The sequence below is a fragment of the Stegostoma tigrinum genome, chromosome 7, assembly GCF_030684315.1.
Source record: "Stegostoma tigrinum isolate sSteTig4 chromosome 7, sSteTig4.hap1, whole genome shotgun sequence".
Taxonomy (NCBI): domain Eukaryota; kingdom Metazoa; phylum Chordata; class Chondrichthyes; order Orectolobiformes; family Stegostomatidae; genus Stegostoma; species Stegostoma tigrinum.
In genome coordinates this window covers 61,046,767-61,062,665 of record NC_081360.1, presented here as the reverse complement: position 1 = coordinate 61,062,665, position 15,899 = coordinate 61,046,767, and the positions used below count along the sequence as shown (strand labels likewise).

General features: G+C 41.7%; 1 protein-coding gene across 3 annotated transcripts in view; it reads left to right on the top strand.

Annotated features, from left to right (window-relative positions):
* The window catches only part of ifih1 (interferon induced with helicase C domain 1), a 133,183-nt gene that overhangs the window by 15,354 nt on the left and 101,930 nt on the right, over positions 1 to 15,899 (top strand). For 2 of the 3 annotated variants that reach the window (XM_048534940.2, XM_048534939.2), the window contains exon 2: positions 10,722 to 10,896. In XM_048534940.2, coding sequence (XP_048390897.1) covers positions 10,722 to 10,896 — 175 coding nt within the window. Of the gene's footprint in view, positions 1 to 1,044; positions 1,155 to 10,721; positions 10,897 to 15,899 lie in introns of those variants that run through there. The other variant, XM_048534942.2, reaches the window with a different exon arrangement.

Sequence of the window (15,899 nt, the reverse complement as noted above, 5' to 3'; positions counted from 1 at the left end):
TGGGAATTTCTGGTTCTGAGGAATGAACTGCATCAATTGGATCTAGTATCAGTGAGGGAACATTTAGTGACAACAATCACAGTAACATAAAACTTAAGTTGGCCATGGAAAAGGACAAGAAGCATTCTAGGACAGCAATAATTAGTTGGGAAAGTCCAATTTCAATGGTTTAAGAAGGGACCTGACCAATATAGATTGGAATAAAAAATTGGCAGGAAAAACTGTAATAGAACGACGGTCTCCCTTCAAAGAGAAAACAGTTTGGTGTAGTCAAGGTACATTCCCATAAGGGGGAGCTATCAGACGTACAAGCCTAGCACTCCCTGAACAATGAAAGGGATGGAAAAGAGTGGACATCAGAATTCAGAATCACTGAAATTTAAAAGGCCAGAGGGGAAGTAATGATGCAACACAGAGGAGTAAAGAGTGAGAATTAGAAGAGACTCGTAACTTCTTTAAAAGGAGCAAAATGCCTTCCTTAGCATCTGAGCCGTAAAAGAGTTGTAAAAGGAAGTATGGAGCCAGATAGCCACCAAAAACAACTTACAAATTGAAGTAGTGGGCATGGCTGAGGTACTAATAATTGCTTTGTTATCTGTCTTTACCAGTCAAGGATATGCTGACCATGTCATAATGAAAGAAGAAGTTGTTAAAGTACTAAATAGTAGGTGGACTACAAATTGATAAAATGAAGAAATTGGTTTAAGTACGAGGAATCCAGGGGCAGGGGAATTCTGGAAAGTTACCCCGTCTGGGTCTGGGGCGAAAGGGAATTACCTTCCCCAAGGTCAGCCTTTCTGCAAAGTCTGCTGTCCATGGGAGCTCTTCCACTCAATCCTCATCCCTCTCCTCCCCTTCCCCAACAACAAGCCTCTCCAGTAAGAGCCTCTGTACTCACACTGTGTGAACCTCACCTCTATGTGCCTCACCCTGCACATATCTGGTATAGGATTCCAGGCAACCTACTTGTAGTCATAGCTCTTGCCAATGTTATAACTGATGTTGCTCAGACAACAGAGCTGCCAGTAAATTTGAAGAGCCGACGGCCCAGAGAGGAAATAAAAAATGAAAAAAAAAACACAGCGTTACTTGGAAAACGAAGCTACTGGTTGTACTGCAGCTCCATTTTCCAGGATACAAGCCAAGTCAGGCCAGTATGTGTCATTCAAGCTTTCCTGATTTTTTTCATTCTGGGAGAACCTTGAAGTGGGAAATTCAGCCAAATATGAGTAGAAGTCCTGTTTATGTCTCCTTGGTATGTTATATAGCTGCCAGACCTCTGTGCTCAGTGGGTCTACATTCCCCACTGTCTCTTCAGGTGACATTGCCAGAAAACCTCACCATCCAGAAAATTCTGCCCTTGAATAATTGTGGATTAATTATAGAAATTCAGCAGGGATTTTCAAAAAAAGAGACAGAGAGAAATGGCACAAATTTTATTGGGACTAAAGAAAAGTTTATAAGGAATACAGTGTTCCCCAGGGTCAGTATTTGAGGATCTGTGGGAATACTAATGATAGTGATCAAAAGGAAATAGGAATGTTGGTGAAAAGGATGTAGGTGTAATAAATCAGAAGCAATGTTCTCTGTTCCTGGTTTCTATTGTGTAAATGTCATTGTGTCTCTGTTCCTACTTTTCTGTTTCTGTCTTAATCCTGCTCTTCCTGAATTTTCTATTTTTGCTTCTTTCACTTTCTTCTTACCTTTTTGAAAGAAATTGGAAGATGTTCCTGCAGTTAGTATTTTGGGTGGGATGGAGGACCGAAGTATTGCCACCAGCAGCTCTAGCCCACCCAAGCATGCACTTCTCACAGTTGAACTTCCAATATCTCCATCATTTCACACTAGTTGATTAGGGCAGTAGATAAAGTTGGACAATCTAATAGATAAATAAGCATTGATGGGCCTCCTCTTTCATATGTATCAGAACTCTATTGGAACCCCAAAGCATGAATAACACATATGTAGCCACAGTCAGTCTCTACCATGAATAAAACATGTAGCCACTGTGCTCACGCCATGAATAACTCATACATCTCAACAGTACAAGCTTTAAAATGAAATACATATGTGAGCACAGTGCACCCCTCATCATGAATAAAGCATTAACTGCAGTGCAGCTCTTTATCATGAATAACATACATTGGACTTCGACAGTCCATTCATTTCTTGACCTCGATGTTACATTCGAGATTGACAGCCCTTCCTCATGTTGCATTTTAGCAATCTTTTCCCACAGAGCTGTGTGGATAGGATTGATATCATTTATTTTGGTCGCCAAGGAAATTGTCACTTTGACCTCACCTTGCCGATTCTAGATCTGTTTAGAAGATCCTGTAGGAATTCAAGAAGAACTTCTTTATTTGGAGCGCAGAAAAGGTGAAATTCGCATTGGCACATTGGATAGTTAATGTATGGGAAAGTAGAGAGAAAATAATAGAAGGATGAGCTGAAAGATTGAGATGAAGTAACGTTAGAGAAGGCATGTGTGGATGGTAAACTTTGACGCAGACTAATGCAGCTAAATGGAAATCCGGTGCCCGAACTTTGTGTACAATGGTTACAAATGCAGCAATTTATGTGACTCTGACAGTCTAAGCCAGTAATACTTTAATGGTAATGGCACTGGACTAGCAGTTTTGTTGGTTCAGTTCGACTCTTGGGCAACTGTCTGTGTGGAGTTTGTACGTTCACCCCGTGTCTGCGTGGGTTTCCTCTGGGTGCTCCGGTTTCTCCCACAGGCCAAAGGTGTGCAGGTTAGGTGGATTGGCCATGCTAAATTGCCCGTAGTGTTCAGGGATTTGTAGGTTAGGTGGGTTATAGGGGGATGGGTTTGGGTGGGTGCTTGGAGGGTTTGTATGGACTTGTTGGGCTGAAGGGCCTGTTTCCACACTGCAGGGATTCTATGATCTATGATTCTAATACTTTGGTAAGATTCTTAGCAGTGTAGATGAGCAGAGAGATCTCGGTGTCCATGTACACAGATCCTTGAAAGTTGCCACCCAGGTTGACAGGGCTGTTAAGAAGGCGTACAGTGTTTTAGCTTTTATTAATAGAGGGATCGAGTTCTGGAACCATGAGGTTATGGTGAAGCTGTACAAAACTCTGGTGCGGCCGCACTTGGAGTATTGTGTACAGTTCTGGTCAATGCATTATAAGAAGAATGTGGAAGCTTTGGAAAGGGTGCAGAGGAGATTTACTAGGATGTTGCCTGGTATGGAGGGAAGGTCTTACGAGGAAAGGCTGAGGGACTTGAGGCTGTTTTCATTAGAGAGCAGAAGGTTGAGAGGTGACTTAATTGAAACATATAAAATAATCAGAGGGTTAGATAGGGTGGATAGGGAGAGCCATTTTCCTAGGATGGTGATGGCGAGCACGAGGGGGCATAGCTTTAAATTGAGGGGTGAAAGATATAGGACAGATGTCAGAGGTAGTTTCTTTACTCAGAGTAGTAAAGGATTGGAACGCTTTGCTTGCAACGGTAGTCGATTTGCCAACTTTAGGTACATTTAAGTTGTCATCGGACAAGCATATGGACGTACATGGAATAGTGTAGGTTAGATGGGCTTCAGATCGGTATGACAGGTCGGCACAACATCGAGGGCCGAAGGGCCTGTACTGTCCTGTAATGTTCTATGTTCTACATTTGGGTGATGGGTTCAAATCCTACTCTGGTAATTGGTTGAATTTAAATTCAAGTAATAAATCTGGAATTGAAAACTAGACTCACTGTGACCAAAACACTATCATCACTTATTGCAAACCCCATTTGGTCTGCATTGTCCTTCTGGAGGGAAATATCTGGACTGGCCTACATGTGGGTTCACATCCACAACAATGGTTCTTAGCTCTCCTTTGAAGTGACCTCACAAGTTAGTCAAGGCAGGCAGGTGACAAATGCATCTAACCAGCGATACTCCCGTCCCATGAAAGCATAAAGAAGTCTCTGGCTTGTTTTCCACAAGTACGGGATGCCATTGATTATACATATGTAACAATCCAAGACCACTGAATAAAATAGCAGGTTTTGTCAACAACATATGATTTCATGCTATCAATGTAGAGTTGGTAAGATCAACTCATGCATTTGTACAGTAGACTCCTTTGGAACTACCATGGTGCTTTTATACAGCAGAAGAAAGAAAGACGTATATTTTCCAGACCACTGGACAACCCAAAGTGCTTTGCAGCCTATGAAGTAGTTTTGTGAAAGGCAGTCACTATTATAAAGACATAGTTGAAACTGCCACTGCTGGAGAATCTGAGATAACAAGGTGTAGAGCTGGATGAACACAGCAGGCCAAGCAGGACCAGAGGAGCAGGAAGGCTGATGTTTCAGGCCGAGACCCTTCTTCAGTAGGTCTTTCTGAAGAAGAATCTAGGCCCGAAATGTCAGCCTTCCTGCTCCTCTGATGCTGCTTGGCCTGCTGTGTTCATCCAGCTCTACACCTCATTATCTCACTATTGTAAATGTGGCTGCCAGTCTGGTTTTCACACTGCAAGCTCCTGCAAACAATATATGTGATAATGAACAGTAAGCCTGCTTTTAAAGATGTTGACTGAGGTGTAAACATTGGCCAGTGCAACAGCAAAAAATACCCCTGGTCTGGAATAAAATCAGAAAGTGCAGGAGATAGTCAGCAAATCTGGCAGCATCTGTGGACATAGTACTAAGGTATTGAGTCCACTTGACTTTTCTCCAAAATAGTGCCATGGATTATTTTACATCAACCTTAGCAGAGGCACAGTTTATCCGAGAACAAAGGTAAACAAGTGAGTGATAAGTACATGACCATCTTTTATACTATGACACATAGTTCTTAACTCGAAATACACTCACTATGAATGTTAACCAAATGAAGCTTTTGGAATATGTTTCCTAGTTTTTTTTCAAATAGTTTTGAAAGATGTAACTACCTTAAATCTGCTGACAACTAAGGAAAATCTCACTTGAACGGACCTGAATTGTGCACTTTGAAATTTAATCACAGTGCATATAATCAGGCTGCACTTCCCAAATTCAGTTTCTGTTGTCATCACTAACATCAGCAAGAAGAAATTTTGAGACCTTCAAATTAAAACATGAATGCAAGCATACCAAAGGCTACAAAAGACAATTAAATGTATAATCCGTTTTGATAACTTTATTGTAGTACAGTAATTTATAGCATAAGTTTCTGCTATGGTGCAAAATTAGTGTCAAATATTTTCAACATGTTTTGAATGATATATGTGGGAAAAATAATAGTGTCACCAAGTGGCTAGGTTCTGCAATTACAACAAGACTCATGTATAAAAACAGTTTTCATGAAAAATTGGAACAGAGATACACTTAGAAGGAAAACATCCTGACAAAATGTGACAGTTGGAGGGAAAGAAAGTTCACATCCTGCTTCACGGACAGGGATCTAGAGGTGCTTGTGGTTGGACAGAGCAGCCCTTTCACCTGCTGACTACCACAGGAGGCTAGGCCACCAGACCAAGCCAGCCTGTACCCAGATTGCCACTTGGATCATTCGATGCCCTGGGTAAAGCAGGATGCCAAGCAGTGCAGAAAGAATGTTAATGATCTGTTTTCTGCAAGGATTGGTGCAACCATCTTCTTTATTCCACCTCACAATCTCAGGGATACCTCTGCCACTGCACACATCTCTCACCCAGGCATATGGACTCTCACTATTACATGATCATGTTGATTCAATGGTTCACACCAACCTCATGCTCCTAAATATTTCTTCTCTCTCTGCTTCATTACCTCATTCACGAGTGACAGCTCACCACCTCTACTTCTCCAGCATCATCACTAATTACTCTTCAATCTAATTCCATCATACTTAATCCAATCGTTTGTTTCACTGCAGGAAATGGTGACCCACAACCAGATCAAGATGAAGAGGCCTCAATAGCCAACCAACCCAGTACTAGCCACTTTGCAATGCTGCACTGTTCTCCCACTATGAGCAGTGCAAACTCATTTTCAGTCTGCACAATCTTTATCTCTCTTAAATAGCTACTCCCCTTTCTTTTTATATGCAGGCATTGGCAACATCCAGTGAACTCCTGTCAAGAAGAGACTGGGTGTCAGAGATTCTTAACTCTACCTTCACTGTGGCAGTGGCAAACATTGAAGTCTCACAGGATGCACAGGCAAGGCATCCACCTGCACCCTCAACCAGCTCAGAGAACTTCACCTCTGAAGGTTGTGTATCTAGATTAGACTTGCAAACATTGATTTGGTGAGCGTACCACTATCTCGTTTCCAGAGATGATCAAGGAAGAAAATCCCCAGGTCTCCGACACACATAGGACTGCCAGAGACTGAGTACCAGTTCATCTCATGGCCTTGAGCATTAATGACATTGTCAAAATGCACAGAGAGGCACTCATGGATGGAAGATGGAGGGGTCTACCATTGAAAACCAGATCCAACACACTGAGTGTCTTTAGGTTATGCACAGAGACCTGCACTTCATCACTCTAGCCATGGGCATTCAGCATCAATGACAAAATGAGAGGGTGATCAAGGATCTTGACCTCACTCCAGGTGCCCCTTCCTTTCAGGGAGACAGGGTCGTGCCAGTAGGCACCCATAGAAAGGAGTTGCCACTCACAGGATTCCCCAAGTTTCTTCTGAGGGCACTCTGAAGGCACCTGGCCCCTTCTTTTCACCCCTGCCTGTGTTTGCAAATGTGGAAGTTGAGCAAAGTAAGCCTGCATCTGGGCAGGAGACTCAGTGGGCCTCGGCCTGCCAAGCCTAAAGGCACCAATGGATGACCAAGCCAAGTACTTCAAGCCAAAAGAGCTGACTGCTAAGCAGCTTCTCTCCACCTGCACAAAAACGTGGTAGTGTGCAAAGCAAAAAGAAGACTTATCATAGATGGCATGAGTGAAGCAGCATTGTAAATAACCTTTTAATTTTGTAAATATACATATGCTTGCACTGATAACATGCCTGCTGTATTTTAAAATGTTGCTGTTGGACCTGCTAAAGTTATGTCCAAATGAGAGAGGAGCAGCTTTTTCAGACATTCCGAGAATCAAAGAAGTTGTCATGGCCAAATATTGATCACCTCTCTCAACCAATAGACTCTCTAACTGTAGAGAGCCTCAAAGGCCAGGGATTCTTAAACCATGCGTTAATAGCAGCACAAGGTAATACATAATTAATAAATAACAAGACCCACATATCCCTTGCATTAAGCAGGGGCTGCTTGCCAGACTACCAGTAAATCTAAATTTAAACAATTAACTGCAAGTCTAAACCCAGATCATTTATCCTGTGCTCCTAAGATGCTGCTTGACCTGATGTATTCAACCAGCTCCACACTTTGTTATCTCAGATTCTCCAGCATCTGCAGTTCCCATTATCTCTCATTTATCCTGGAAGTGTGATTTGTTGAGAGCTTCCGAGTCTGATGATGTGATGCTATCTCATGCTCACTTGGCCTGCTGTCCTGGCCAATGTGCTAATCCTCATCTTCATCTTCAGAAGATTGCTGTCAATCTCTTATTTTGTCTCCTTCCAGGACATTCTCCCTTTGTTGGCTTTTGTTGTCAAGGGCTGTGAAGGACGCAGCATGGCCAATAAATACTGGCCTAGCCAGCAAGACCCACAATTTCTGGAACAAATAACAAAGCCACAATGATATGAGACAACCTTTCTGGGCTATACTTTAAAACTGAGCTTAAGTCTTCCAGGAATCAGTACTCCATTTTAAGGATGTTATAGTCTGTTCCACTACGGCCCTGGTGAAAGTGCAGGAAGCACTGAATCTTTGTGTCAGTCTGAAGATTTTGTAATGATGTTTTGAGCCGTGTTTCAAGGTGGGTAGCCATCCATCCCTGAAGAACTGAGTACTTTGAAAAAGGACAGGAACCTGAGAGTCTCTAGTGGATAAAGACCGTGGCATCTCCCAGGATATCTGGTGCAGACCTTCAGCAGTTAGCATCGGTGGTCACAAATAATTTGAACATCAATGGAAAGGAATGCTTTGTGTTAATGAACTGTACAGGTTGGTCATAGGGTGCTTTCAAAGCAACTTAGGTGCAATTCTCAGAACCTCGCACCTGGGGGATGTCAGTGATGGTGGAGAATCCCGCTACCTGAGCTGTTTGGAAGTGGGGAAAAGATATAAAGATTTATGATCTGTAAAAAAATGGCATCAGTGACATTGCAATGCATATACAGGTTGAGGATTGAAGGATGCCACAAAGGTCCCCCAGTTGCACATTGATACAAATTGCAGGCCTAAAATCTTACAGGACAGCAATGACCTTGACAGCCAGCAGGAAGAGTTTGCCACTCTATCCTTCTGAGTTCAGTTACTACTCCTCGAGTGACTCCTCAGTGCTAATGGGCCAGAACACTCTTAACTAGCAACCAGACTGCCTTTTAGAGAGTTGAAGACAAAGACAGCAAAGCTTCTTGATTTGGGGTCTTATCATTGCCCTTGGCCTCCTTGGTAGATCGTCACCTGCTGCTGCGCCCCCTGGTGGCTGTACAGGGGCCACTGAGGTTGTTGCTCTTATTGGTGTTGTTGTAATCACTATCTTCTTCGACGTTATCATCCGAGTTGCACCAAGGCCACAAAGACTCAAGCCACAGCATTTTCCATGTCAGAAGCATGAGCAGCTAATCTGCGATGAATGTCAGAAAGATAACACAATTTTATTGAAGGAACTGTTCAGCCCTCGCATTCATCATAATGAAGCTTTAATGTAGCATTGAGGATCCCAAAGGAGCTAATAATAATGACTCAGTTAGGAGCTCTGAAGTGTTTTATTCTTATCCAAATATACATTAGCCAATGTGAGGGAATAAAATTCTCTCAGTAAACCACCACGATGATTCAACTGTCCAAGGAAAGGCTCTATTCCACATCACGGGCCATGCTGTATATACTTACAGCTCAGTGTGCAAATGTGGCAGCTGCTAAACATCTATGCAATGTGTTTGTGAAGTGAAAACCACAGGTGCTGCTCTTAAGTGCCTATGTCCAATTATATTTGCTTCGCTGAAATGACACGGAAGCAATTAGTGCATAAACGAAATAGCGATGATTGCTTGAGGCCATAATTCTAATGGAGCACTCTTGGACAATGAATGACCTACCACTGAAGTACAGATTGAAGCCAGATGGATGCAATTGCAGAATCAGGGAAAGCAGAATTATTACATTTACCCCCAGCAGGACCTCAAGTTCTGAGGAAAAAGACAATAACTTACTCTGTCCATTTCGTACATGGCGTTAGGAATTCTGTGCAAGTGATTGCACATTTAATATTCAATCAGACTTGGCGAGGTTCAACTTCGTATGCATGTGAGTGACTTGCAACCCTGCTGATATGAATATCCCCCCATCCTTCAGACTTCCCTTTGTGTTGTTGTCAATGTGGCCCCTATGACTTTTCAGCCTCTCCCATTTCCGTTGAACCCCTGATTGACTGCGATTGAACCCTCTAACCCTCCAGGGTGCCCCTTCAACTCACTAAAGACTGCTGTCTTTGATTTTTAAACATGGCCATTTTCTTGGACCACATGCGGTGTTGTGTATAAACTGTTGGCTTGTGCTGCAGACGTGCTGTTAATATAGCACAGAGCTGCAGAGCAAAATGTCCACCTCCTCGACTGCTCAGTGATCCTCCCTGCCTCTTACCCTGTGCTATAAAGCAATGCCAGCCACAGAAACTGACAGCCTGCATCGTAGCATGAAGACCCTGTTGGCTGAAAAAGCAATGTGAGCCTCAAAGGCTGGTAACCTGTAATTAAACATTAAAACTTCTGAGTGCTAACACAGACATGTGAAGTAGGCAGAGGCTGATCACCTCCAAGTAAGAGAAAAGTGAGTAATAAGAAAACAAGCTAACAGCCATATTATATACCCTGATGCAGATACATGAGATGCATGTGCATTTCTCAGTGCAAAGAAACCTGGAAGTAGCATGCAAGTCATAGTTATCCCTGAGGTCCAAATTAAAGTGTTGAAGAGCTGAAGTAGTGTGTGGATTGATGCAGCAGCAGGCACGGTGATGGAGTGAGGCTAAGAGTTTTCCAGTTCCAACTTGTGTGGACAAAGGTTCAAGGTGGATGGTGGCCAGGAACATTGTTCAGAAAAAGGATAAGCGAGTCGCAGCCAGCAGGTACCTACTCTGATTTACATGCCATGGAAGGAAGAAATCAAAAGAGAACTTGAAGGTGAGTTACGTTCATGAGATGCAAATACATGGAAAAAAGTTCATTACTACACCAACAATTCTGAAGTTGCCATTTCAACCTTGAGGGAAAACTGGTGCAATTTTTTCTCTATGTCAAGATTCTGGTTATTTCATCCTGTAAGATTTTCCCATCTTTATGCTATTGCTCATGCCACAATGGGAATAGGAAATTCTGTCCAATGAGTGTGTAGTTGGCTCGATTCAGTTGTAGCAACTCATCCTTTGAGTCGGACAGCTTTGATTCAAACATTTTCTAGGAATTTGACCATGCTACCTCTGTTAGTTTGTTGGCATAGTGTCAGAGGAGGCCTGTATTCTTAAACACATCATCATCCAGACATATTAAATGTTAACTCACCTGGTTTAGGAAAATGATAACGATACAATGGTATGATACATGCTATTAGCAATCATTCAATTAACAGCACCAAAGTATCTGAATGTATGTGTAAACTAATGATTATTGTGACAACCATTTTAATGCTCATCTAAACTTGTCCTTTCAGATTTTGAGCGAAACCAAACAAAATGGAAACCGAGCAGGAGCTCGTACATTATTGAGCAGAGTAATTATGAAATCTCCCGGGTGGTTCTCCAAATTTTTGGGAGTGCTGCAAAATACAGGACATGGGGATCTTGCAAACTTGTTAACTGGCAATAACAGCTTGTCTAAAACAGAAGGTAAGTTCTGAACTATTAATGTTGAGGCTAATGTTTCTGAATTTAATGGTCCTTCTAATGTATTAAAGATTTTACAAATAATGGCTGACTACTCTCTTACAATATTAAGTCAATGCCAAGAATTGTTTCACAAAATCATGGATTTTCATAGACACATAAATTACAGATTTGTAGGCTCTAACAGGGTAACAATTCTTTAAATAAATGTCCATTAATATGATAATCCATTTCATTAGGAACACAGTGAATACGTTAAATACATTTTGATGGACAAAATCAGAAAATAAATTTGAGGTTTTGGAATAAATTCCTGCCAGTTATCAATTAAAGCTGGAATTATAAAAAAAAAGTTCTGAAGAAGAGTTACATTGGACTTGAAATATTAACTTGGTTTCTCTCTTGACAGGTGCTGCCAGAGCACCTGCTGAGTTTCTCCAGCATTCTCTGTGTTTGTAATAAATAAGACTGCTTGAACTGACACAGCATTAGAGTCATAGAATTAATCAGCGTAGAAATAGACCCTTCCTCCAACTCATCCCATTTCCCAGCATTTGTCCCATACCCCTCTAAACCCTTCCTATTCATGTAGCCATCCAGATGCCTTTTAAATGTTGTAATTGTACCAGCCTCCACCACCTCCTCTGGCAGCTCATTCCATACATGCACCACCCTCTGCATGAAAAAGTTGCCCCTCAGGTTCCTTTTAAATGTTTCCCCTCTCACCTCAAACCTATGCTCTCTAGTTTTGGACTCCCCTACCTTGGGGAAAAGACCCTGTCGATTCACCCTATCCATGACAATCATGATTTTTAAACTTCTATGAGGTCACCCCTCAGCCTCCGACACTTCGGGGGAAAAAAAGCCCAAGCCTTTTCAGCCTCATCATATAGTTCAAACCCTGTAATCTTGGCAACTGATAAGTCTTTTTCCATTTGTCACAGTGAAACTACAGAAGTTTATACTACTGAAAGAAGCTATTAGAAACATGGAATCTTTTATTTCATTTATTCCTTCATTGAACATGGGCATCAATAGCAGGATGTTTCAAATCCCTAATTACCCTTATAGCGATTAGTATGCTGGGCCATTTCAGAAGGCAGTAAAGAGTAAATCATTTTGCTGCAGGTCTGGAGGTAAGGATGGCATGTTTCCTTTCCTGAAGGAAATCTAGTGAATGAGGTGGGATTTTCTGACAATCGATGTTAGTTATAAAGATAACAATCACTGAGACCAACTTATTGTTCCAGATTTATGAAGTGAATTCAAATTCAAACATCTATCAAGTTGAAATTTAAAGCTGTGTCCCCAGAAAATTAGCCTGGTCCAGTGACAATACCACAGCTCCATCATCTTCCTTTTAGCTGCTTTGTTTCTTTGCTTAAGCAGTTTGATAGGGTTGATTTCCATAATTGGATGAAATTTAATGGCGATAATCTATTGGCCTAATTGGTGCAATACCTGATGTACTCCATTGCCTGTGGTCCATTGCACTATCAGCAATTTGATGCAGTGATTGACCAATGATTGAGAAATCCCACAGATGTCTCCAGGAGAACTTTGGAATGTATTTGCGGTGTGAAAGTGAGTCATCATGATTACCTTGACCCCACTGGCCATAATATCCCATTGGCCTCAACTGCTCCCCCAGTTTTGTATACAGCAATGTCATCACCTGTCTGGACAGATGCAGGTTTTGGAACCACTGGTACTCTGAATTTTCATGAAGTTATACCTCTGCGTGTAAACTCTTTCAGATGGTTATTGTGTTCTGTGAACATTAGCCTACATTCATGGTCCAATGCACCGTCCTCGTTCACATCACCTTTCACCCTCATGAGGCTGGTCCTTCTCTCACTTTTCCAGCTGCACTGTATGTGACTGAACTGATCTATCACTTTCTCTTCCTTTCATATAAGCACTCTGCTCCTCAGTGGAAGGCTCCAACACAGGATGTACTGCCAGCATTGAGAATTTAAGACTTCATGGGAGACATTCTTTCAGAATGATTTCAAATGATACAGCCTTCCCACTCCAACCTTCCAATCCTTTGCTGAACCTAACCTCAGCTGCATGGTGGACAATCAAATTATCCTCAATGGTGGCTACTTCCATGAGCCACTCACCTGTTTACGTACTGTCGTTTCATTTTGGCAAGTGTAACTCTGATTGTTATGATGACAGATCAGAACCCTAAGCATTTACATTTGAACAAAAGGCTATGCAGCCAAGGAATGACTGTGGATGTGGATTTACTGATTGTCTTGAGGGAGAAATCCTGGAATGTCACACCTGATAAGGTATCCGGGACGCTTCAAACAGATTGACTTAAAAGGAAGAAATGCACAAATACTAAACTGTAACATCCTGGGAATTAGTTCAGACCGTGAACATGATGGGGGAAAAGATAGCAGTTCGGGTCAGAGACTGTTTGTGTCTTCCCTTTTCACAATATCCAAGAATGAAGTTAAAAGACAATTCAACCCTGTTTGTGCTTGTGGAAGCAGCTGTGTTAAATGAGCAGGGATGCACATATGGGCCAGTGGACTGAGGCACGATTCCAGTGCTGGTGTATCATGAAGGTCTCAGTTGAAGAGCCTCCTTCCAGTCACGCCTGCATTCTAGGTAAAGTATCTCTTACTCAAGATGCTAGAAGCTAGTTAACCAGCCTGTCAAAAGGAAGCAGGACAAGCAAATTCTATTTGTGTGAGTGCTACTGGTGAACCAAACCAAAATGTACTGGATTAAAAGAATTTCAATTAACCTGTCAAGCCAAGAATCCTGAAATTGACTGTTGAACTATCAATTTTTCAAAATCAATTCTTCACAAATGACTTATAGATTTTGATCCATATATCTTTTACTTTTTCATTCTTTTTTGGACTCATTTCTCATATCTAATCTGTATGTGTATATGTGTTAATTTTTTTCTTACATTTCATTAGCAATAAACTCTCTCTTATTAATTCAAAAAAGCCAGGCTAAATGATTCCTTCTAAAACAAAAATTCATTTGATCTGGAAGAAAGATGTATGCAATTTATAAATTAACCTCATTGCAACCAATTGAGTGTTGGTGGGGAGTGATGAAAAGTAATCGGTTCATTTCTCCTGGGAGCTTTATAGTTAGGGATATCCTGCCTGGAAGTGGAATAAATTGGTGAACTTCACTTAGGGCCTGATTATAACACTGGCACTCTATAGAACATATGAGTTCCATAGTAGATCTAAAAGACAGCTCACAATCACTTGACAGTTGGCTGCTTGACAGTCTCACATGCCAACTCTCTGCTATCCCAGTCATTCCTAATCCAGCTGCATGAAACCAATGCAAAATTTGATTGGTTAACATGGCTGTGTGTGCAGGAATTCGTGTCTCACTAACTTGATTGAGTTTTTTGAAGATGTAACAAAAAGGATTAATGAGAGCAGAGTGTTGGATGTGATCTATATAGATTTCAGTAAGGCGTTCAACAAGTTTCCTCATTGTAGACTGGTTAGCAAGTTTAGATCAGATGGAATACAGGGAGAACTAGCTATTTGGATACAGAACTGGCTCAAAGGTAGAAGACCTTTGAGAAGGTAGTGGTGGAGTGCAGTTTTTCAGACTGGAGGCCTGTAACCAGCAGTGTGCCACAAGGATCACTTATGGGTCCACTGCTTTTTGTCATTTATATAAGTGATTTGGGTGTGAACATAGACGGTATGGTTAGTAAGTTTGCAGTTAACACTAAAATTGGAGGTGTTGTGGACAGCGAAGAAGGTTACCTCCGACTACAATGGGATCCTGATCAGATGGGCTCATGGGCCAAGCTGTGGCAGGGAAATGTGTAGTGCTGCTTTTTGGAAAGGCAAATCATGTGACGACTTATACACTTAATGGAAAGGTCCTGGGGAGTGTTGCTGAACAAAGAGACCGTGGAGTGCAGGTTCCTGGTCCCTTGAAAGTGGAGTTGAAGGTAGACAGGATATTGAAGAAGGCATTTGGTATCCTTGCCTTTATTGGTTAGTACTTTACTTATAAAGAGTTGGGAGGTCATGTTGCAGCTGTACAGGACATTGGTTCAGCTACTTTTGGAGTATTGCATGCAATTCTGGTCTTCCTCCTATAGTAAGGATGTTGTGAAACTAGAAAGGTTCAGAAAAGATTTACAAGAATGCTGCCAGGGTTGGAGGTTTTGAGCTATTGGGAAAGGCTAAATAGGCTGGGGCTATTTTCCCTGGAGTGTCAGAGGCTGAGGGGTGGTCTTTTGGAAGTTTATAAAATCATGAGGGGCATGGATAGGGTAAATAGGTAAGGGCTTTTCCCTGGGCTAAGGGAGTCCAAAACTAGAGGGCATAGGTTTAAGGTGAGAGGGGAAAGATGTAAAAGGGCCCTAAGGGGTAACTTTTTCATGCAGAGGGCGGCATGTGTATGGAATGAGCTGCCAGAGGAATTGGTGGAGGCTGGTAAAATTACAACATTTACAAGGCATCTGGTTGGGTGTACGAAAAGGAAGAGATTAGAGGGATTTAAGCCAAATACCAGCCAATGGGACTTAGGTTTATATAGGATATCTGGTCGGCATGGATGGATTGGATGAAAGAGTCTGTTTTCATGCTGTATATCTGTATGACTCTGTGACTCTATAATTTGGGATAGTTTTGTCTTGCTCTAGAAATTGTTCCAGAAACTGTGAACCTTTCCATCCAGAACCAGCCATGAGTTGGTCAATTGAATCTTCCTCTCATTAATCTGTTCAGTGTATTTCATTTTATGACTCTGGAATAATTGGTTAAACTCAGATAATAGTGGAGTCAACGGACAGGGGGCACGAGAAGTTCAACACTGCCATTTCTTACAATACCAAATGTAAAGTAAGCCACCAAAAGTGATGGTTGAAAAAGCTCATGTTTACTTATGATTAGCTGCTGATTATGTCAGTTTAGGTTCGAACATTTGATTGAAGAATGACTTTTTCTCTATGATTGGCCATTGTGAATTTGTCGCCCGTTTAAATAACACCA